Genomic DNA, 23976 nt, shown 5'->3' with positions numbered 1-23976 from the left:
TAGAGACAGGGTGTCTCACTATGTTGGCCAGGCTGGTTTTGAACTCCTGGCCTCGTGATCCACCTACCGCGGCCTCCCAAAGTGCTGGGATTACAGGTGTGAGCCACCATGCCCGGTCACGTGTATCTTCTTGATTAATCCTCACAAACTGGGAGGTAGGTACCATTATCATCGATTGATGAGGCAAAGAGAGGTTAACTTGCCAAGACCTCATGGGATGTTTGTAACACCCAGTGAGGCAGGTAGTGTCTCCTCCATTCTGTAGAAGAGGCTGTGCGGGCTGGATAGAATTGCTCAAGGTCAGACTCAAGTGACGAATGACAATTAGGGTCCAATCTGAAGGTCTTTCTACCGTGCCATGTGGCCTATAAGAGGAGAAACAGAGCATGTGGTTTGCCTCTTTAAAGGTGTGTTTCTGTGGTGACGTCCTGGTTCCGTGCCTGACCTGCAGGGACAATGGCTCTCACTAGCCACTTTGGCTGTGCTGCATCCATCCGGGAGGAGATAACATTGGAGATAGCAGGAAAGCTGGAATATAAGGGAACCACCCATTGAAGAATTTTCCAGGAAAGTCCACATTTGAGACAGTGCACGCAGTTGACACCACAACTACGCTTATTCTTGCTTATTCTTGTCACACTGTGTACAGTAAGTCTTTGCTTAATGTTGTCAATATGTTTTTGAAAGTCATAGCTTTAAGTGAAATGACATGTTTGGTCCTCGGAGAAGGTCATTTCTAAATGTTGATGGCAAAAAGAAAATTTTTTTCTTTCAAAGTTGTTTTCCTTGGAGTTGCAGTTTTCAAGAACCTACTGAATTTATTTATTTATTTATTTAGAGACGGAGTCTTGTTCTGTCACCCAGGCAGGAGTGCAGCCGCGTGATCCTGGTTCACTGCAACCTCCACCTCCCAGGTTCAGGCAGTTTTCCTGCCTCAGCCTCCCAAGTAGCTGGGATTACAGGCATCCACCACCACGCCCAGCTAATTTCTATATTTTTAGTAGAGATGGGGTTTCACCATGTTGGCCAGGCTGGTGTTGAGCTCCTCACCTCAAGTAATCTGCCTGTCTCAGCCTCCCAATGTGCTGGGATTACAGACATGAGCCACCACACCCGACCCCTACTGACATCATTAAGTGAGGGCTTACTGGATGTGATTTGCGGTTAGGAAGAAATTTTGTAATGTGGCTGGATTTTGTGTCAGAGCCCCAACCCCTGCCAGAATCCCCTTTGTTCAAATGCTCTCTCCTCCACGTGAGTGAGTTCAGAACCACCAGGCCTGGAGTTATTTTGTGGCATGAAAAGCCTTGACTCTGTGTATTAGTTATGTGGCATAACAAGTTACCCCAAAACGCAGTGGCTTCAACCAAACACACATTTATCACCTCATAGTTTTTGTGGGTTCAGAATCAGGGCACAGCTTAAATGAATTCTCTTTCAGTATCTCTTCCAGGCTGCAATAAAGAAATCAGCCAGAGGTAGGGTCTTACATGAAGGTTTGACTGCAGCAGAAGCCAATTCTAAGCTTGCATGATTGCTGGCAGAACTCAGTTTCTCCTCGGCTCCTTACTAAGGGCCTCTGTTCCGAGTGGGCTGTTGCTCAGAGGCCACCATCAATTATTTGCCTTGGGCGTGGTGTCTCACGTCTGTAATTCCAGCACTTTGGGAGGCTGAGGTGGGTGGATCACCTGAGGTCAGGAGTTCGAGGCCAGCCTGGCCAACATGGTGAAAACTTGTCTCTACTAAAAATACAAAATTAGCTGGGTGTGGTGGCGCATTCCTGTAACCCAGCTACTTGGGAGGCTGAAGCAGGAGAATTGCTTGAACCTGGGAGGCGGAGGTTGCAGTGAGCCAAGATTGCGCCAGTGCACTCCAGCCTGGGCAATGAGAGCGAAGCTCTGTCTCAAAAAAGAAATTATTTGCCTTGTAGACGTCACCAACAGGATAGCTGGGTAAAGCAAAGTGTGGAAGCCAAGAACGTCAAGGAAGCAAGGAGGGGAGTCTGCCAGCAAGATGGAAGTCTCAGCCTTCTATAATCTAATTGCGAAACATAGACTGCCATTTTTTGATTGCTTACTATGTGCTGGGCTGTGTGCCAAACACCTCACATGAATTATCTCATATAATTCTCACAACCAACCATAAGTATTATCTCCATTGTACAGAAAACCTGAACTCCAGAGGGATTAACTATCCGATTCAAGGTCAAATAGTAAATGCCAGAGCCAGGATTCAAAGTCAGGTCTACCAACCTCCAAAGCCCATGCCTCCAAGCACCATTACTGAATTGCCATTTAACCTGAACACTCAAATTTCCTGTACCTGCCCCCTTCTTTTTGGTTCCACGGTCACCCCCTGGAGTCCAGACCTCCTGCTCTGGGGATGATGATGATACTGTGTGCCTTCCTCCTCTACGACTCTCTCCTAATCCTATTCCATATTCTTGTTTGCTTTAGTACCATATTTATCCCGTTAAGCTCTGACTGAAAAAGTTATCATCACCTCCCTCTTTCTTATCACAGAACGTTAGAGCTGGAAGTATCGTATTCATCTTGCCAACCTCTAGCTCAAAAAACGTCTCACCATCTCCCCATTTCCTATCAAAGAATCAGAATGTCAGAGCTGGAAGGGGTCTTGGCTTTCTATTTGATGCAACTTCGTTCATCAGTTGGAGAGTGGTAAGGGGGAGGCTAACGTGGATTTCCACAGGCTATGCCCATAACAAAATCACACTCACTCAGATGGTGTGGAAAGAAGGCCCAGGCTTGGGAGAATAATGGGAGAACTGGGGAGATGTGGAGCCCTTTGGGGGACAATGGCCCCTGAGCAGGGCTCTTTCCACATGGCGGGGGGGGGTGGCTGGTTTGCTCCCTGGACACTGCTTTTCTGATGGAATCACAGCTGACTATGGGAGCTCGAGGACCAGGGCCTCCCCTGGGTGCAACTGAAGATGGGGATATACAATCAGCAGTGACAGATCATTTAATAAATGTCAGGGTGAGAGAAGGGAAGGAGCCACGGGTTCATTCAGCTGTGTGGATGGTGGCACTGCTCATGGAGACAGGGAAACCCTGAGGTCAGTGGGGAGAGCAGTTTTGAATATGCTGACGTTGAGGTCTGGGGGTCGTAGATTGGGACTGGAGGCAGTTAGATGCAACAAGAATGGCAAAAAATTGGCTGTTGAAACTGGATAATAGGTCCAAAGGGGTTCTTTGTGCTACTCTATTTTTGTATATGCTTAAAATTTCTGTTTTAAGCATATACAAAATGCTTGTGTGATGAAAGTGTGAACAGGCAAACAGGAAAAAGAGTATGGACTAATCTTTTCAGTGAACTTGGACATGAAGGAAAGGAGTGAGGTCCAGCACTGACTGAGAGGCATAAAACGGAGTTGTCTGATTAAGAGATGAGACAATAATGTAGTTTGAACATTTCTCCCTCCAAATCCCAGGTTGAAATTTGATCCTCAAATTGAAGGGGATCAGATTGTTAAAGGTGGGTCCTCAAGCGAGGTGTCTGGGTAGTGGGGGCAGATTCCTCGTGAATCGCTTGGTATCTTCGCGAAGTGGGCCGTTCATGAAGCAAGTTCAGAGTTCTTGTTCTGTTAGTTCATGCGAGAGCTGGTTGTTTAAGAGACCTGGCACCTCTTCTTCTCTCTCTTCTCCCTTCCTCTCACCATGTGATGTTGGCTCCTCTCCCTCCCGCCATGGTGGAGGCCTTCTGAGGCCATCACTAGAAGCAGATGCTGGCAGCATGTTTCTTGTACAGCCTGCAGGACCATCAGCCAAATCAACCTCTTTTCTTTATAAACTATCCAGCCTCAGGTATTCCTTTATATCAATGCAAAATGGACTAAGACAAAGAGACCTGAGCATGTATATTGGCTGAGGGGAAGCACGGGCAAAGAGGGTGTATCAGTTAGCGATTGTCACAAAACTGCTGCATAACAAAACTACCCTAGAGCCTTGGCTTATACCCACTTATGGTTACAGATCACAGCTGGCTGATGGTCAGCAGGTGGGAGGTGGATCAATGCCAGGCTCAGCTGGGATGGCTCAGCTTTGTCCCTCATGTCTTTCTTCTTCCTGGGACAGACTAATGCAGAAATGCAGTCCCTGTGGCAATAGCAGAGCACGGGGAGCAACACACAAGCTCTCTTGAGGCCTAAGCTTAGAACCTGCACACTGTCAGTTCCAACTTACAGAACCGAAGCATGTCATGTAGATGGACTCATAGACAATGGGTGAGAACGTATCTCCACCCTGCTTTACGAGCAAAACAAAGCCATGTGGCAAAGGGCGGCTAGTACATGACATTTACACACTTGAGCAGGCACACCATAGTTCTGTTTAAGTTCACCTTCAAGGTTGACCTTCATGACTCACAGTTTTATCCCCTCCAGACAGAAGCTGTTTGGGCCTGGGGAAGAGCTTGAACCCCAACTGGGCCAAAGGTTCTCTTTCAGGGGTCATTAGCCATGGGGAGTTAAGGGAACTGATTACATAAGGTCTGGGCTGCTTGGGTGGAGTCAAAGCCCTCAGAAAACTACTCTCACAGGGGCAGAAACTCAGCCTTACACATGAAGCTGATCTGCAGAGAAAAGAGTGGACAGACAGGCAGAGGTGAGGAGGGGCCTGGGCCTGTGAGGACTTGAAACCTGGGAGGGTAGGTGGGCAGAAAGGAGGAAAGGGAAGATCAGGGGAGGGAAGGGAGGGAGAGCTTAGCAACACACATACACGTGCACACAGGACATGAATGCAGCAATCTAAGAGGTGCCTGGAGAGCAAAGGGGGAGCGAAACTAAGGAGGACAGCCGATCTCAATGGCGACAGACTGAGACCCAAAGCACCTGCAGACAACTCTCCCATCCTGAGGTCTTTCTGTAGTTGGTCCCATGAGATCCCCTTGTATGCTTCAGTAACTCCCTTGTCATTAGATTCGTTTGAATGGAATTATGTTCTCTGCACACAAAATATCCCTTGCTGAAAACATTCATGTAAAATCTTTAAGGCTTCACACAATAAGTTCATAGCTGTTCAATCAACTAACAAATGATAAGGTTAGCTCTTCATGTATGGATGTCATCTTGCTACTGAGGACGCGAAAAGAGTATCTTCCAGTCCCTACCCTTATAAAGGTTAAATCAAGATCAGGGAGGCCGGGCGCGGTGGCTCAAGCCTGTAATCCCAGCACTGTGGGAGGCCGAGGCGGGTGGATCACGAGGTCAAGAGATCGAGACCATCCTGGTCAACATGGTGAAACCCCGTCTCTGCTAAAAATACAAAAAATCAGCTGGGCATGGTGGCGCGTGCCTGTAATCCCAGCGACTCAGGAGGCTGGGGCAGGAGAATTGCCTGAACCCGGGAGGCGGAGGTTGCAGTGAGCCGAAATCGCGCCATTGCACTCCAGCCTGGGTAACAAGAGCGAAACTCCGTCTCAAAAAAAAAAAAGATCAGGGAAATAAGAAATTATGTGCCTGAATAGTTACAAATAGCCCAACACATTTGAGGGTTGCTATAGAAAGAAACGGCCACAAAAGTTCAAAGGAAGAGAAGGCAGGTGCGGGTTGCAGTCATCAGGCGAGGCTTACCTAGAGGAAGCAGAAGTTGATCTGGACCTGGAGCCGAGCCTCAGGTAGGTAAGGGACTGGATGAGGCCTGCACCCTGGGCCCCCACGGCCCACCTGATCATTGTTATCTGATTTGTAGGAATAATAGCAGGAATAAAAATTCTTTGCAAATACCAGTCTTGCAAATTTAAACCTGTAAATTCCCAGGTGTTTTAGGGAGAGCACACGGGCATCTATATGCAAGAGAGTCTAAGGGCAGGAGAGTATAAATGCAGGAAAATCTGTTGACAGGCTATTACAGGTGTCAAGGCCTAGAGCAAAGAAAAGCCTAACAGAGGTGGACGAAGGAAGAAGTTGGATAGGACAGGTGCAGAAGCCAGCTAGGGAAGTGCAGAGGAGAGACCAGGTGATATTGTCAATGGTTTCCAACCGTGAGTCAGAGACTCATTTCACTAGTACGGTGGCATCAGCATTTTCTAAAGCTTCCAGGTGACTAATGTATAGCCAGGGTTGAGAACCACTGTTGTTAAGTTTTCGTGACTGGAGACAGAATTATGCCACCATTGACAGAGAGAAAGAGGGCAAAAGGAGGTGTGGCCAGACAAAGGCAGTGAGATTAACTCACAAAGAATGTTGAGTTTAAGGTGACTGCCTGACATTAAAAAAACAAACAAACAAAAAACCACTTATCATCTAGAAATGTGACATATTAGAAAAACACATTGGGGGCCACTGGCTCATGCCTGTAATTCCTGCCCTTTGGGAGGTTGAGGCGGGTGGATCCCTTGAGGTCAGGAGTTTGAGACCAGCTTGGCCAACATGATAAAACCCCGTCTCTACTAAAAATACAAAAATTATCCAGGTGTGGTGGTGTGTACCTGCAGTCCCAGCTACTCAGGAGGCTGAAACAGGAGAATTGTTTGAACCTGGGAGATGGAGGTTGCAGTGAGCTGAGATTGCACCACTGCACTACAACCTAGGTAATAGAGCAAGGCTTTGTCTCAAAAAAAAAGAAAAAGAAAAAAAAAGAAAAACACATTGGGAAGTAAACTGCAGAGAGAAAGGAGGTAGAGCCATGGATCAAAGGGTGAGAAAGAATGAAGTAAAAAGACCAACAGTTGAGTATAGGAATGACCTGGACCCTATGAGCTGCTTTACATGCAGAGTTGTTGAGAGAGCTGTAAGCCGCTGGTAAATGTGTCTAGCAGAGGATGGCACATAATAAACACGACTATTGGTTAATATAATCTCATTTAATTCTAAAAATGGCCCTAACTGGTGGGTGTTAACAGTCTCAGTTTAAAGATAAGCAAAGAAACTCAAAGAGCCTTATCCAAAATCCTACAGTTAGTGAATTTAGAGTTGGAATCCAACGTCAGGGAATTGAGGCTGAAAGCCAGTGTTCGCCTGCTATAATACATCAGTGCATAGTGCTAACAGCAAGCTAAAAGGGTGGAAGAACGATTGTCCAAGGAGACAGGACAAGTCAGGAAGGCAGGGGGAAGCCATGAATGTGGCTGTGCTACATGGGGTCAGTGGCCAAGAGAGGCCAAAAGAAAGGAGGATATCAGAGATTTACCGTGCACTCTGGCCCTGGGCATGAGGCGTGGGGAAGAGAAAATCAGAACCAGCGCAAGGGAAAGCGTTTCAGACTTCCAGAATTGTGGGAGGGATGTGTGTAGAATTCTCCCAGTCATGGGGAGGGGCTCCAGCGGCAAGGGAAGAAAGAAAGAGGTGGACCCACGGCATAGACACTGTCTCACAGCCCCCGTTATCTTGAGACGGACGATGAGACAGGCGTTATCACCTTTCCACTTTCAAGATGAGGCGACTGGGGCAAAGGAGTGCTTATGAACTGACAAGATGAGGCGACTGGGGCTTATGAACTGAGTATTCCAATTCATAAGCACTCCTTATGAATACTCAGTTCATAAGCACTGATGTTAAGCCCTGGCTTGTTTCTAGAACTGCACTGCTGTGCAGGGACCTGTTCGTCAGATTCCAACAGGGGCTTAATGATTTAGAATAATGCAGGATGTGAAAAATATGAATCTGGCGAACATCCGACAAGTCATCCTGCCAGTTATCTGTATCCAAGGACATTTTTTAGGCATGTGGTCCTCATAAACTAAGATACGTATATTCATTCAGGCCTCTCAAAAGTGCTTCTAAGTTTTAATAGGCACTTAATTACCTGGAGATTTTTTTCAACCAGGTCATCAAGGCTCTAGGGCAGTGTTCCCAAATTTTTCCTTTTTTTTTTTTTCCCAACCACCTGGTTAGTTTGCAGGGGTGGGGAGGGGTAGGATGGGGAGGCAACTGTATTTGTTTTTAGAGCTCGGGGTCTCACTGGGCTCAAGCGATTCTTCCCCATAGCTGGGATTACAGGCGTGCACCACCGTGCCGGGATAGTGGTTCCCAAGCTTTTCTGCGAATTAAAATCACCTAGGAAGCTTCTAGAAATAATGATGTGTGTTTCCCACCCCCAGAAATTGTGATTTAATTGGTCCAAGTATGCTCCGGGCTCTGGAATTTTGGAAAGCTCTACTCCACGTGATTCTGAGCTTAGGAACCCCTGAGCTGGGGCTTGCAGCAGAAGCACGTAGATATGCAAGGAAACGAATTCACAAATAGGACACACTAGTAACGTGGCAAGAACAGGCTAGCTCAAATGATGTAAGGTCAGTGCTCTCCAGAGCGTACTGGAGGACGGGAAACAAGTCCCATTTATTAAGCAGTGCCTCGAGATTTGAGTTGCAGGTGAAACGCGGTAGCCTTCCGCAGGGGACTCAGACGACCCCGCCTCTCATCCCGGGCGGGAGGGGCGCGGGCCGCGGCGGGGCCTCCTAGCGCATGCGCAACCTCCCGGAGCAGGAGCAGGCGCAGCCGCAGCGCCAACGAGGGGCGGGGCCTGGTGCCCGGGTGCGCTCCCGGAAGTGTGCCGGCGTTGCGCTAAGGTTCCGGGGGGACCAGTGGGCAGGCGGTGCCGGTTCCCGGCACGTGGCTTGGCACGTGGGAGCGCGCCTTGCCTGGGGCGTGGAGGCGCCGGCGACCTGGATCCGCCGGCTGTGATCGCTGAGTCGGTGTTGTCCGTGACCGTCGCCGACGCGTTCATCGCAGCCGGCGAGAGCTCAGCTCCGACCCCGCCGCACCCCACGCTTCCCAGGAGGTTCATCTGCTCCTTCCCCGACTGCAGCGCCAATTACAACAAGGCCTGGAAGCTTGACGCGCACCTGTGCAAGCACACGGGGGAGGTGAGGCGAGGCGGCCAACCCTGGGCCTAGGGATGGCGATGGCTCGCCAGTGGGCCCTGCCCAGTGGCCTGGTGACGGCGTGTGGCCCCTAGGCAGCCACTGCAGTCGTGACCAGTGCCAGGGCCGCTGGCCCCGCTCTGCTGTGCTTTCAACTTTGACATCCTGGACTTAGGGAGGGAGCTGAGGAAGTAGACAAGAAGTTCTAGGACCTTCTTTCTGGGACCTTGATGTCCATGCCAGGGGCTCAGGGCTTACTAAGCAATCATTTACCCGTCTATGATCGTGAGTGTGGGCCAGCCAAGCACCTCCCGTAATCTGCAAATAAGTGCGAGGTTTGAGGGCCCGCTGCCACTAGACCCCCACCAAATAACCGTAGCCCCTGGAGCTAGCACAGAAGGTGGGTTACATGTACCGGGGGTCGTGAAAGCAGCATGTATTCATTTCTTCATAACTCCACACTGAAGAGAGCAGTGAACACACCAGGCAGTTTCTGTTGCCAAGGATCTTACTTTTCAATGGGTTGGGCCGACCACAGGATAGATGGGAATGACCTGCAGTGTTGTGTACAGGAAAAGCCTCTCTGTGTGAGCCGAATACGAAGGAAGGATCTTGGTGGTCCTCGGAGTGGAGGCAGGTGTGTGTGTTTAGGTGGGAAGTCTGAGAAGTAGGCCCAGTAGGAGTTTGGATTTTATTTTGAGGGCGGGAGAATGTCAGATACTGTGATATGACGTGGCAGCCCATGTGACACACAAGTGAGGAAAACGAGGCTCACGGAGATCAAGGAATCTGCCCAGCTTCCCAGTGTTTGGCAGAACTAGACTTCACACTGCCTCATCGTAAGGCCCTTATTTCTTAAGCCACAGGCCTGCTGTCCATACCTTTGCCCCTTGCACCTCCTTCAATTTATGGGCCACCTTCTCACCCTCTCCAGCACTGGAAGGCTGACCACTTCCTCCTTAAGACCTCCCCTGGTTCTTTTCCTTTTCCTCGTCTGCCCTTTTCATTGGGTCCTGTTCTGCCCTCTCTGTTTTCCACCCCGCCCAGCTCCCTCTTGCAGTCTTACGTAGCCCCTGGCATCACTCATAACATCCTCCATGTTTTGCCCCTCCGCCCTTCCTCTTGCTCATTCTAGCCTCTAAATTCTGGGCTCTGTATTACCAGTAGATCCAAATCAGAGTTTGCTGTTCCTTTTAGACCTGTGTGCTGCATTTTGGATACTGGCACTACCAGTTTTAATACAGGTTGAAAAACTTAGAGTCATCTTTGTTGTCCCAAATCTCTCATGCAGATTAATTTGACAGATGTTTATTGAGCCTGCTCCATGCCTGCCACTGAGCAAGGTTCTGTGGCTCTGCCCCTGGTGATACAGCTCACTGTGTTGCTTTGCTCCTAGTATTCATGGAGGCCTCGGTACTTCCCTCCTGACACCTTGGTGATATGCTTTTCATAGTTAGATGCACCAGACTGGTTATTTGGGGTATGTCTTTGGCTTTTCCTATAGGTTGAAAATGAGCCGTCCCCTCCCAACTCCTGGATCACAAAAGGTGGTTGCATTTAGGGTGTTGAGCTGTTTTCTTTGCTTCACTCAGGCATCTATGAGCTTTTTCAGGTATGACACACTTTCCTATAGCTGTGCTTGGCATTGTTAGCACAGACACCGGGCTTGTCTGGAATGAGACAGGCCTGCCTCGTTCCTCTGCCCTAAGCTTGCTTTTTACACGTCATGCGGTTGTGAGGATCTGTGCGGACAGGCCATGCCACCAGCCAGGGCGTCTTTAAGAGGGGGTTGCTGTGGAAGCCTACTGCTGGGTTGGGAGCAGGTTAAGAATGCTATGCCTATTTCAAATGCTGTTCGTAGAAGAAATATCTGTGCAGTGACTTTGTGAGAAGTTACGGCATTTATGTTGGGTGACTTCGTGCAGGAACACTGTCTCGCCTTGGTGTCGCGGGTGCACAACTCCACTGAGTAGAAACCATCTCTGCATAGGGAGCCGGTGGCCTTAAACTAGGCAGTTTAAGCTTTTAAATACCAGAGTTACTAATGGGTGCAGGAGTGACATGCTTTTTCTTTTTCCTGCTAGAGACCATTTGTTTGTGACCATGAAGGGTGTGGCAAGGCCTTCATCAGGGACTACCATCTGAGCCGCCACATCCTGATTCACACTGGAGAAAAGCCGTTCGTGTAAGTAGAGACCTGTTTTTAGGCTTTTGAAGTGGGTTGTGTTGGGCATATAAGCCTGGGAAGAAGATTGATTGTTAACTCATGAGGTCAGGAATGTGAAGCCTGGCCGGGCACAGTGTGGTGCGGTGGCTCATGCCAGTAACCCCAGCACTTTGGGAGGCTGAGGCCGGCAGGTCGCTTGAACTCAGGAGTTTTGAGACTAACCTGGGCAACCTGGTGAAACCCCTCTCTACAAAAATTTAGTCGGGGGTGGTGGTTCGTGCCTGTCATCCCAGCTACCCGGGAGGCTGAGGTGGGTATGATCACCTGAACCCACAGAGGTGGCTGCTGCAGTGAGCTGTCACACCAGTGCACTCCAGCCTGGGCAAGAGAGCCTGTCTGGGAAAAAAAAAATGATGTCTTTTGTATAGAAGAGGAGATAGATTTTGTATGTGGGAGAGTGGGCTTTGTGGGTCATTTTGTGTAGTAAATTCAGAAATGAGTGAATCTGAAGTTCTCTTGAGTTTGCATGCTCTCACTTCCCTTTAAAATACATAGTAAATGAGAAATTGGGCTTGGGAGACGCTCAGTTTGGACTAGTTAGAAAACGGTTCCCTGGAAAACTCTTGGCTCAGCGTTATCAGGGTCTTTATGAACAGTCCAGTCTTAAGCTGCTGGGATAGAGACTTGAGCATGAAGTAGAGCTTTTAGTGGTTTATCGTGTGCTTCTTAGGGAAGACTTTGTACCACTACCATACAAGTTTTCATTTTATTCTTCCGGAGGTGCTCATTTTTTTCTGAAAGCGTAGAGATACTGCTTGCCTACCAGCTACTTATTTAAAGCAGTGGATCTGAAATTTAGAGTGCATTAGGATCACGCAGAGAGCTTGGTAAAATGCAGTCTGCTAGATCCACCCCAGAGTTTCTGATTGATTTAGTGTGGGGTGCAACCCAACAATCTACATTTCTAGCTCATTCCTAGGTGACGCTGCTGCTGCTGCTCTGGCTCCCACACTTTCAGAATCATGGAAATATTTAGTTTTCATTGAAAAAATAACCATAGCAGATGTTCAGAGCTCTGTGCAGGACACCATGTCAGGAAATAGCTGTAGAGCTGTTTGTTTAGATGTTAGGCTTTAATATCGTAATTTTGCTTATGAGACAATTCTTTAAGTGGTAAGGTTTTCTAATGACCTAAGTTGAATTCCTTTTAGTTTTAGGAGGGCAGTGAACGTGAAGTGTCTCATGTCTCACTAAAGTCCAGACAGTCTGAGGAAGGTGATTATTGACAGGACAAACTTTACTGTCACTCTCCACATGGAGACCCATCTCCTCCGTGGCAGACAGATAACCCAGGACCCATCCTGCCAGCGTGCCAGTCAGTGGGAATGGGCAAAGGACCATGGATGGCAGGTGTCTTCTTTCAAACCCTGTTCAGACACACAGTGTGTTGTGAAAATCAATGACCTATATAGTTCAACAAGACCATCAAAGAGAAACCAAAGTGGCCTGCTAAGTAGAGCTGTGACATAGTCTTTGACCTGGAAGCGTCACTTTGGGGAATTTACAGATACACTACACTGGCATCAAGCGGATGTGCAAGGTTAGGTGCAACGCTAAATAGTAGCAGAATGTTGGAGTCAACCGAATGCTCATGGGTGGGGACAGGTTAAAGTATATCAGCACAGTGGGATACCCTACAGCCAGGAAAATGAAGGCAGCTGCTGTCTGCAAAGCCATGAGAAAATCACCAGGGCACTTTAATTGAAAATCCAAAGTGCAGAAGAGTCCTCTGTATGCCGCCTTTGGTGTGTAAAGTTGGGCCTGGGAAGGGTGAGTAGTGGGTGTTGGGTGGGCAGGAAGCAACTATTTATGTATTTGTTCCTATTTGTAAAGAAGTCTTTAAAGTTACATAACAAAACTAAAAATGTCATCTGTCTTGGGGGCAGTGGGGGGTCTTGGCCAGGTAGGGGCAGGGATGGGAGGAAACATGCAACCAGGAACTACTGGACGGTGCCTCTTCCAGCTCGCGCTCTAGCGCAGACCCTGCCCCTCTTTAGCTGTAGACCCCCTTTTCACTGCTCGCCAGACAGTGCTACTTGGCTGTCTCTGTGTCTTCTTAAATTTCATGTGGTAGGCTGGGTATGGTGACTCATGCCTGTAATCCCAGCACTTGGAGAGGCTGAGGTGGGAGGAATACTTGAGGCCAGGAGTTCAGGCTGGGCAAGATGGTAAGGACCATCTCTATTAAAAAAAAAAAAAAAAAAAAAAAATTCCATGTGGCCCAAATTCCTCATAGTCAAACTGAGCTCACTTTTTCTCTTTGGTCTTCTCTCATGTTCTTGTCTGGAGAGGCGGCCTCACTGTGTCCAGTGACCCATAGCAAAGATAAGGCAGCTCCCTGGACTCTTCATTCTTTCTCCCATCCCTTGCAACAGGTGGGCCGCCAGGTCCTATAACTGACTCATCAGATCCCTCCCCTGCTTCAGCAGCCACCGTCTTATCTCGGTCCCTTCCTCCCGCTGGAATGACAGTCTGCAGGCCGGCCCTCTCCCCAGGTGCCCTCCCACCTGCTTCCCTTAAAGCTGCGCAGTGCTTTCAAGACGACCTACATATGAAGCCCAAGTTCCACGTGTGTCCTACAGTGACCTGTATGATTTGGTCCTTTTCTGCTTATCTTGCCCTATTTGCTTGACTTGCAGACATGAAATTGTGGTCCAGCTGGTCTAACTAACCAGCCCCCCTCTCCAAGTGTGCTGGGGTCTCTCTCGCCTGTTTGGTTCCTGTCAGGACCCTTCTGGCCTGTCCTCCTGCCCTATACTCAGTTGGGTTAGATGCCTGTGTCAGGTTCAGAGTGAAGAATGGCAGGAAACCCGGCACAAAAGACACTTAAAGAAGATGGGCTCTTTGTCATGTGTGACTGAAATGCAGAAATACAGAAGCAGGGGCTCTGGGGACCCTTCTGACTGGTCTCTGCCATCCTCATCTTGGGCTTCAACTTCACTGACTGTGATACCTGTTAGGGTCCAGCTGTTGCATAAGCATGCCACTGGCAGGAAGGAGGAAAGGGCGTAAGAGGCATGCCCCCTTATTTAGAGACTTTGTGGGGGTTGAGCAAGATGGGCTGGACTTAGACATAAACCACCCTAATTGCAGGGGAGGCCACAGAGTGCTCTTTCTGTTGGCCACCTGCCCAGCTAACACTCAGCACTCCGTCCCTGCAGTTAGGGGGGTTTCTAGGGTCTCTGCTACAGCACCCCTCCCATGTGTGGGCCTCTGTGCTGTACCTCCAATGGTCACTGCTGGCTTGTCTGTCTCTGCTTGGCCCTAGGAATGGGACAGTGATTGCCTCAAGGTTATCAGCTAAGATTGAGGCTGGGAAAGGAAGTCCTGCGTCATCCCTCAGGCTTACCAAGGCTCATCCCAAGAGGCACAGATTTTCTTTTGAAAAACAAAAAAAAGGCTTCCCAAAGGATTTAGATCATTCAAAGCCAAGATGCCAAGACAAGAGAACCTAGAATGGCTTGCTGATAAGCCAGGGAGCATAATGGTTATGGTTCTGCTCTAAGTATGTGTTTTACCTCTAATGATAAGCGAAGACAAGAGTTTTTTGAGGTCTTTCTAGAAATGCAGTTTATAATGACCATCTCAAACAGCATTAAGGTATTCCAAGCTGAGAATGATTTATCTTAAGCATGATTTAAGCCTGATGTAGACTTTTGGGACTAGGGTATCTCACCTTCCTTTCTTCCCAGTGTATAAAGGATGCCCGATGTAGTGTGTATAATTTCAGAATCCTGTATGAAAAAGCATTGTAGTCATCAGGTTGAGAGGTCTATGTGGTATGGCTTAACACTTTGGAATTCGCTAAAGACTTATTTTATAGTATTAATATTCTTTGGAATAATTAGCTTTTATAAAGTAGGAGGATATATGTGTCTTAAAATTTCTTTTCCCTTGGTTCATTAATATTTTGCTTTATACAACTTCTTACAGTTGTACAGCTAATGGCTGTGATCAAAAATTCAACACAAAATCAAACTTGAAGAAACATTTTGAACGCAAACATGAAAATCAACAAAAACAATATGTAGTAAGTATGATGTTTTATATGCTTAAATTTTTTGAGTATTTTTACACTTGTTGCCTATGTTTCTGACATTTTCAGCCAGGTGCGGTGGCTCAAGCCTACAATCCTAGCTACTTGGGAGGCTGAGGTGGGAGGATTGCTTGAGGCCAGGAATTCAAGACCAGCCTGGGAAACATAGTGAAATTCTGTCTCCAAAAAACAAAAACAAACAGAAAACAAAACAAAAAATTTTTAGGTAACAGAGAGAGACCCTGTCTCTCAAAAATAAAAGTGAAAACATTTTCATCAACTAAATTTTGTCTGTCAAATATCTGAATTTACTTAATGCTTTCATAATGATAAAGGTTTTATTTTGGAAGCAAAACATTGTGCAAACTAAAGTATATTGGGAGACTATTCCAAGTGAAACAATTTTGCTTTTTCAAGTGTCATATGACTCTTCAAACCTTCTTAAGATAAAGCAGAATGTTACAGTAACAAAATGGGTGAAAGTAGCAATTATATAATCTCCAAAATAATTTTATCTTTAGGATTCTATAATGAACTGTTGATTTTTTTTTTTTTTTACTTTCCATAAAACTAACAAGACTTTACAATTAACAGTGCAGTTTTGAAGGCTGTAAGAAGACCTTTAAGAAACATCAGCAGCTGAAAATCCATCAGTGCCAGCATACCAATGAACCTCTATTCAAGTAGGTACTTCATGTGGCTAAAAATCCCTTGGATTCTAGGTGTGAATAAGATTGAAATGCAAGGGTGGTGTTGCTTATTGTTTCATGTTTGTTGGCCATTTGTATGTCTTTTGAGAAATGTCTGTTCATGTCCTTTGCCGACTTTTTGATGGAATTTTTTTCTTTCTTAGTGAGTTCCCTGTAGATTCTGGATATACATTCTTTATTGGATGCATAATGTGCAAATATTTTCTCCCACTCTGTGGGTTGTCTGTTTTCTCTGCTGATTATTTCTTTTGCTGTGCAGAAGCTTTTTAGTTTAATTACGTCCCATTTATTTATTTCTGGTTTTGCTGCATTTGCTTTCAGGGTCTTAGTAAGAATTCTTTGCCGAGGCTAATGTCCAGAAGAGTTTTTGCAATGTTACCTTCTCGAATTTTTATGGTTTCAGGTCATAGACATACTTTAAGTTGATTTTTGTATAAGGTGAGAGACAGGGATCCAGTTTCTCCAGCACCATTTATTGAATAGGGTGTCCTTTCCCCAGTTTATGTTTTTGTATGCTTTGTTGAAGATCAGTTGGCTGTAAGTATTTGGCTTTCTTTCTGGGTTTTCTATTGTGTTCCATTGGTCTAAGTGGCTATTTTTATACCAGTACTGCCCTGTTTTGGTTAACTGTAGTCTTGTAGTATAATTTGAAGTCTAGTCAAAGGAAGTCACTCTATGAAAAGACATGCACACACGTTTATAGCAGCACAGTTCACAACTGCAAAAATATGGAGCCAACCTAAGTGCCCGTCGACCAATGAGTAGATAAAATGTGGTGTATATACACCATGGAACACTACACAGCCATAAAAGGGACTGAAGTGATGTCTTTTGCAGCAGCTTGGATGGAGCTGGAGGGCATTAGTCTCAGTAAAGTAACTCAGGAATGGAAAACCAAATACCATAGTTTTCACTTGAAAGTGGGAGCTAAGCTATGAGGACAAAAAGACATACAGAGTGATTTAATGCACTTTGGGGACTTGGGGTGGGAAGGTGGGGGGGTGAGGGATGAAAGACTACATATTGGGTACAGTGTATGTATGCTGCTTGCGTGACGGGTGCACTAAAATCACAGCGCCACCATAGAGTTCATCCATGTAATAAGAAAACATTTGTATCCCAAAAGCTATTGCAGTTTTACCAACGGTGGACAAATGTTCTGAAAGCTTCCTACTCAACATTTTTCTGTTAATATGTACTGCATATGCACATTTTTATATTGGGGGCATTCTAAAGGTTTACTTTGCTCTAAAAGAAATATTTAATGAGTTTCAGAATAACGAGATTTTTCTGGTTGTGATTAAGCTTAAAAGGAAGGCTGAGAAATTTCTTAACTACTCAAATAGAGCCTGTTCAACTATATGAAATGTCATTACGGAGACACTCATTATGCTTTTCCTATAGAACAAGTAATTGTGTTTCTCTGCAGGTAGAGAGGGTTTTTGAGGAGCGTGAGGGTGGTTGGACAAGCTGGGTAGACCTGCAAAAGGGCCAGCGGCTCTCTGCACGACTCTGGCCCTCCCTCACCTTCCCTTGGCTTGCACAGGCTGCCCTGCGTCTTGGAGTTGCGGCAGTGACCCTGCCTGTCCTTGCTTGTGGGTCTGCCGCATCTTTCTTTGCTGCTGATGGTTTTAGCACAGAGGGGGCAGGTGCTTTTTATTGCTCACCGGAGGCAGATGCATCTACTGCTGTGCTCTCTTGCCCACCCCCTGTGCAGCATCATTAGGAAAGCTAGACACAAGTGATTCAGAATGGCTTAGGGGGTTTCCTAAGCCAAGTCAGATAACCTCTTGAAGTATCTTTTTGTAGCCCTGAAAGCAGAGTATATTTTCAGAGGTTTAAAGGTGAAAACTCTTTAACTGGGTCAAAAACAGTAACGTGACTTTTCTCCCCAACAGTTTGTTTTGCCCTAGAGCTGGTCAAGTGAGTTGAATCTCACCTGTGATTAGGTCTACATTTTAACACAGGTTTGGCTGTGGGAAGAGGCAAGGCTTTGGTGGGAGAAACAGGACAAAGTACCGTTGACCCTGAATGGAGTTCTCTGTGGAAATAGATTGGCTAATACCTCATGTGTTGCCAACGCAGGTGTACCCAGGAAGGATGTGGGAAGCACTTTGCATCACCCAGCAAGCTGAAACGACATGCCAAGGCCCATGAGGGTATGTACAGACAGCCTGGGTGTGCTCCTCTGAAGGGATGCCAAATCTGGGGTGCCTTTGAGTCTGTTCCATGATCACGCTGACAAGATGGGAACTCTCTGGGTGGGGGACACCATCCTGCTTATTGGGGTCTTACACTCTTGTCCAAAGAGGCAGTGTCTATGTCTGTTCTTTCACTACGTGTCATTGCTGTTCACAACAAGCACCCGGTTCTGCGTTACACTGACGAATGTGCTGGTGCTCCAGCCATGGCTTTGATGCTTCTGTCATTTTTAACCTCTTCCATTAATATTTACTGCCTGTGCCACTCGTTTCCTTGTTGGCCATTCATAAGGCTTGGATCATAGTGTGACGTTTTGAGAGCCATCAGATGTTATGTTTCTCAAAACAAGACTTGATTACATTAAATACTTGAGTCTATTTGTTTCCTAGAGGGATTTTTGCTAATCTGTATTTCAATTTTCCATGTTCTAGAATTTATAATTTTTTTTTAAAGAGGTTAGTAGTTAACAGTGAGAGGCAGCCTCATTGTTTTAGTTTCTAATTGGGGGAAACTCAGCCTTGCTGTTGTATATGATTAATCCCATTTTAGTGCTCTGCACATATCCATTGTTGTTCGGTGTTTTCCTCTGGGTCCTTCCAGTTTATCTTCTGCCTTAGCTGTACTCTGCTTTTTTTTTTAAAAAAAAACTTTTTTGTTTTTTTTTTTTGTGATCAAGTTAAAATGTAATGTACCCTACTTTTTTGTGCAGTATGACACTTATAAGATGGCAAGAGTAGAGGAAGCCAGGGGTGGGCATGGTAACTACAGAGAGTTGGTGTTGGTGGTGTGCCATGGACAAGGGACTGACCGCAGAGTGTTTGCTGAGGAAAACAAGCAAGGATAGAGCAGGCAAGGGAAGGGAAAGGAGATGTGGAGATAGGAGGTTAGAGCAGCTGGGAGTCCATACACAGCCCACCCAGCTTCCTGAGAACGCTGAGAGGGGGAAAGGCATCCTTCCTGTGAACTTTGCCTATTCTGTGATCACACTGAGAGGATGGGAACTCTGTGAAGTTTGCTTCACAGGAAGGTAAAATCCTAAAGGGAAGCACCTTGCTGTGCAACTGTTTGGTTTTATTGTAACGTAAATCTTCTTTAGTTTTTATTTCTACCTCGAGAGGCAGAGTTGAATACTATTGGGAGGGGAATGGAAAATTATATAGGCACCTAAGTTTCCTTTCTAGTTATGGTCAGTGTTTACACTGAGTATTCATGATAAGCAGTGCACCATTTTTTTTTAATAGGCTATATATGTCAAAAAGGATGTTGCTTTGTGGCAAAAACATGGACAGAACTTCTGAAACATGTGAGAGAAACCCATAAAGGTAAGGCAGGCATGAATGGCAGGCATGGGGTAAATGTCTGTCTCCACAGAACTGATTTAATGCTTTTCAAGAGTGAAATGCTGTGCGCTTTAAAGTAAAAGAGTTTCTCTATGATACTTTGTGAAGTGCTGAGTATGACGTTATTGGAACAGTGTGTAGAGCTGTGCCAGGTCTTTGAGCCACGCCCACCGTGCACAGTTAGCATCCTGGAGGCAGTGGCAGGTCTACAGTGAATAATCTTGGGAGGCACTACCGTTCTGTGGGACAGCCTGGGGAACAGCACCCTGCATACTGGAGGACAAGGAAGGACACTCTGGTCTACTTCATTTTCCACCTGCTCACAGTCACCTTGCTGAGACCCCTGCCTCTTCGCAAGTGAACAGTGACTGTGTGGAATTTAAAAACTTCAGAGAATTGAGAAAAACTTTCTAGGTGATAAAAACTGGGGTAGTTTCCTTGGGAATTTCTGATTTGTATATACAGATCAGGTTTCAGGCACTGAATGTTACTTATGTATTAATTTTTTCTAAATGGTAGTATCTGGGAAATTGGTGAAATTTGTCTGTCTATTCCACCAGAGGAAATACTATGTGAAATATGCCGGAAAACATTTAAACGCAAAGATTACCTTAAGCAACACATGAAAACTCATGCCCCAGAAAGGGATGTGTGTCGCTGTCCAAGAGAAGGCTGTGGAAGAACCTACACAACTGTGTTTAATCTCCAAAGCCATATCCTCTCCTTTCATGAGGAAAGGCGCCCTTTTGTGTGTGAACATGCTGGCTGTGGCAGAACATTTGCAATGAAAGTAAGCACTCACCCTCACACTCGCGGTTCTATATGCTTTCACAACACAGTTCCTGGGAGCCTCTCATTCCAGCATGGGCTCTCTCTGGACACCTGCCACTCTTGATTCCTCTGGGGTGGTTCTTAGGTCTGCAGAACAGCCAGGTTTGCCGAGGCCAGTGGCTCACACAGTGTGGCCCTGGACCAGGAGGGTCAGCTGGGCACTTGCTGTAAGTGCACATTCACAGGGCCCTCTCGAAACCTGATGAATCAGATGCTCCGGGGGTGGGGCCCAGGACTCTTGTTTTTAACAAACCCTCTGGAGGATTCTTATACATTCTAAATGAGAACCAGTGGCCTTAGTATCATATGTTTATTATTAAGAGTGTGCTGATGTTTCAAATGTCTTTTTGGACCACCATCACCTAGGGACTGAGAAGGGAAATGGGCTGCAGGGAGATGAGGGACCACAATGTTGGGGATCTAGTCAGGTAAGGACCTGGCACTCAATGGAGGGGGCCTGTGCAGCTTTGCAGACTCTTGCAACTCTGGCTGGTTCTTACAGGTTCTTAGCGTGCATTTTCATAATGACTGCAGAGGGAAATGAGGCTTGCTCAGTACAGGTCCAAACCACTAGAAAACAGCTGGGAGCTGCTGGTTGCTGGCATTACCATCAAAGCCACGTTGGCTGGAGCTCCCACTGATGTTTATGAACATTATTTAGACAGATTCAGTTAAAAGAACCACCTTCAGCTTGGAAGAGTTAACAGCTTTACCCTCACTTTTAAAAGAACTAAAAACTACTGGTGATTGGGACTGTGCAAATTCCTAACCTCGGTTCTTGGAAAAGGTAATGATTTAAGTCCAGAATTTGAGGAAGAAGTCTTTCCTTAGCTCTGTTGGGGGGAGTTAGGTAGAGGTCAAATGCCTCAATAGCACAGAACAGAAAGGTTGATAGTTCATGTCAGTTCATTTAAATAACTCATGGGGTTTTCATATTAGTATTTCCTATTTTTAAGACATCAACATTTGATGTTTTAGAACATTGTTTTAAAAATGTAACTTTCTCTTTCACTGTAGCAAAGTCTCACTAGGCATGCTGTTGTACATGATCCTGACAAGAAGAAAATGAACCTCAAAGTAAGTTGAAACTATTGGCAAGCTTCGTTTTCAAATGGAAATTGTTTAAAGCCAGATGGAGTCTGTCTGGACCTCTTTTCAGGTGCTTTACTGTGTGAGTCTGCACTACTGTTGAAGACTTTACCTCCTCATAAAGGAATGTTGCATACTATACCTGCTGGTGCATATAACTGTTGTAAAATTAGATAACTTTGATTTTGAATTCTAACTGTCTGTCTTCCTTATTCCCAAAGGTAAAAAAATCTCGTGAAAAACGGAGTTTGGCCTCTCGTCTCAGTGGATATATCCCTCCCAAAAGGAAACAAGAGCAAGGCTTATCTTTGTGTCAAAACGGAGAGTCACCCAACTATGTGGAAGAAAAGGTGCTCTCGACAGTTGCAGTACTTACCCTCAGTTAAGAACTGCACTGCTTTGTTTAAAGGACTGTAGACCAGTGAGCTTAGTTACTTTCTCTCAGAAGCATATTTTTCTTTATTAAAATTGCTGATGCAGAATATTTGATTCCTTATCATTTTCGAGGTCTTTGTTCAAAGTGTCTCTTTTCTGGATCTCTTGAGTTTCTTTATATGCCTTTTCTTCCTTTTTGCTCAAAGGACGAAGAACACACATTAAGGCTTTTCCTCCTTGAACAGCTTGTGGCCTAGATGAGAATGTAGCTATTCCAGGCATAGTCTGGAGTATTTGATGAAAAATATCCTCCTAAAAAAGGAAAACAGCCAAAGATTAATTTAAAATCAGAGGCTTTCTTGCTTTCTAATGTTAACTGCTCAAACATTCACAAAAACCAGCACCCTTGAATTGCTGCTGTCAGTTAAGCGATTAGCTAATCAGTTGACTGAAATCTGTACAATAACACCATGTAACTAAAGGGACATGCTGAATGATTCCTACTTTTAAATCTCTACTTTGTCATGGCACTAAGAGGCTACGTTTGGCCCAGACTACCCTCTCCCCCAAATAGGCAGAAAGCCCTGGATTTGGATATTGGCAAAACATCTCCTCATCCCCAAAGTGTCAGCCAAGCAGTTCCCAGCACTCTACTGCCGCTAACACAGAGTCGCTCTCAGTGACTGAAACAAATGGATACCTGGACTCTAGAAATTCTGAATCAGTTGGGCTGGGACCTATGCTTAAGTGACTGACTCTACTGTGGTGCTGGATTACTAAATCTTTAGTTGGGTGATAAAGTTATCTAACTTAAAAAAAAAAAAAAAGCAAAATAGGTATTCCATAAACTACTGGGATTAGAAACTACACACTTTCTACAAGAACAGTCTACGTAATTAATGCCCCTCATAAGTACAAGAGGAAACAAAAGATCAATCTATAAAGTTTTTTTTTTTTTTTTTTTTCTTTTTTTGAGACAGTCTGGCTCTGTCACCCAGGCTGGAATGCAGTGGCATGATCTCGGCTCACTGCAGCCTCTGCCTCCTGCATTCAAGCAATTCTCCTGCCTCAGTCTCCCCAGTAGCTGGGATTACAGGCACGCACTACCACGCCCAGCTATTTTTGTATTTTTAGTAGAAACGGGGTTTCATCATGTTGGCCACGCTGGTCTCCATCTTCTGACCTCATGATCCACCTGCCTTGGTCCCAAAGTGCTGGGGTTACAGGTGTGCGGCACCGCGCCCAGCATATCAAATTTCTAATTTTCCTATTTAAGGGTGAGATATTCTACAATTTATAAAACAATAGTATATTGCTTTTAAAGTATAAATAGAATGTTTTCATATGGCAAAATATGCTGTGATGGAAAATGTTACCTACACGATGCTTAAAATTTTGAAAAGCAAACTAGAAAGCTGTTAACATGACTGGGTGGAAGAATGACCAGTCACTTTGTCTTTAAACTTTCCACATTTCCTACAATTATATTTTTAGATCAGAAGAACAAAAGCGCAAGCAGTGGCTTGTACCTTCTTTACTTACCCCTTTATTTTCTGACTCGTCTACATTTTTTCCTTTTTTTATAGTAATCCGAACTTGATGTTGCTTCTTAATCCACTGCTGAATGTGTTTAGTCTTTGTGTCCAAATCATTTTGTCCAATATTTGAAGAAAAAGTCAGTTCCTTTGTCAGGGTTGGTCCTGGTTTGAAACAGACAGGGTGCAAGGACTACTGACTAGTCCACTGTGACCCCTGAACTTCCCAATATGCCCTTCAAAAAATCCTAGGCTGCCTCCTGACAGACTTCTTGTCTGGTTTTCAGTTTCACAGACCAGTAAATGCCTTTTCAAATGGGGGAGAGAAACATAAAGGTACCAATTTTTACCTGCCACGGAAGGGTGTTTAAAATCTGAAATCCTTCCATTTATTGTTAACCATCATTTGTTGAAAGAACACCAAAAGACGGTTGTTTAAAGGAGCAGGTTTGGCTTTATGGCACACTTAATATCCTTATCTTTCAGCTGTAGGTTGGCATCTGGGAGTGCTCTCTCCACTCCTTGCTACTAAGGGGTCAGCCAGGCTGTTGGACACGGAAGGGTCCCTACATCCTGTGTTCATGCCCTCTGTTTCCAGAAATCCTGCCTACCGGAAAATTAGAAGGAACGGGCTACTCAGTAAAGGTGTTGGGACAACTGAGAAGTTTATAGATGACAAAAAGTTAGATCTCCCCAGATGTACTAATGGTCTACATTAGTAGGTGAAAAACACAAATAAAAGAAAAGACAGAATGGTTTATGATCTCAGGATAGGGGAAGGAATTAACAACAACAACAAAAACAGGCAAAA

At 45.6% G+C, this 23976-nt stretch overlaps 2 protein-coding genes across 4 annotated transcripts in view; one reads left to right on the top strand and one right to left on the bottom strand.

Moving 5' to 3' along the window:
- Positions 1-7597: 7597 nt before the first annotated feature.
- On the top strand, positions 7598-21747 carry GTF3A (general transcription factor IIIA). The gene is made up of 10 exons (XM_017537468.2): positions 7598-7658; positions 8354-8823; positions 10905-11005; positions 14981-15077; positions 15678-15766; positions 17879-17952; positions 19237-19317; positions 19896-20125; positions 21184-21243; positions 21477-21747. The coding sequence occupies exons 1-10, from the start codon at positions 7598-7600 to the stop codon at positions 21639-21641; spliced, it is 1428 nt and encodes a 475-aa protein (XP_017392957.1). The 3' UTR covers positions 21642-21747.
- The window catches only part of MTIF3 (mitochondrial translational initiation factor 3), a 15092-nt gene continuing 12802 nt past the window's right edge, over positions 21687-23976 (bottom strand). For 2 of the 3 annotated variants that reach the window (XM_017537513.2, XM_017537512.2), the window contains exons 4-5: positions 23173-23330; positions 21691-21942 (exon numbers count right to left, since the gene is read on the bottom strand). In XM_017537513.2, the coding sequence (XP_017393002.1) occupies positions 21718-21942; positions 23173-23330 (383 nt within the window). In that variant the 3' untranslated portion in view covers positions 21691-21717. Of the gene's footprint in view, positions 21943-23172; positions 23331-23976 lie in introns of all 3 variants that reach the window. The other variant, XM_037741692.1, reaches the window with a different exon arrangement.

This window comes from Cebus imitator, unplaced genomic scaffold (genome assembly GCF_001604975.1).
Source record: "Cebus imitator isolate Cc_AM_T3 unplaced genomic scaffold, Cebus_imitator-1.0 Scaffold103, whole genome shotgun sequence".
Classification (NCBI taxonomy): domain Eukaryota; kingdom Metazoa; phylum Chordata; class Mammalia; order Primates; family Cebidae; genus Cebus; species Cebus imitator.
This window is presented reverse-complemented; position numbering and strand designations above follow the sequence as displayed.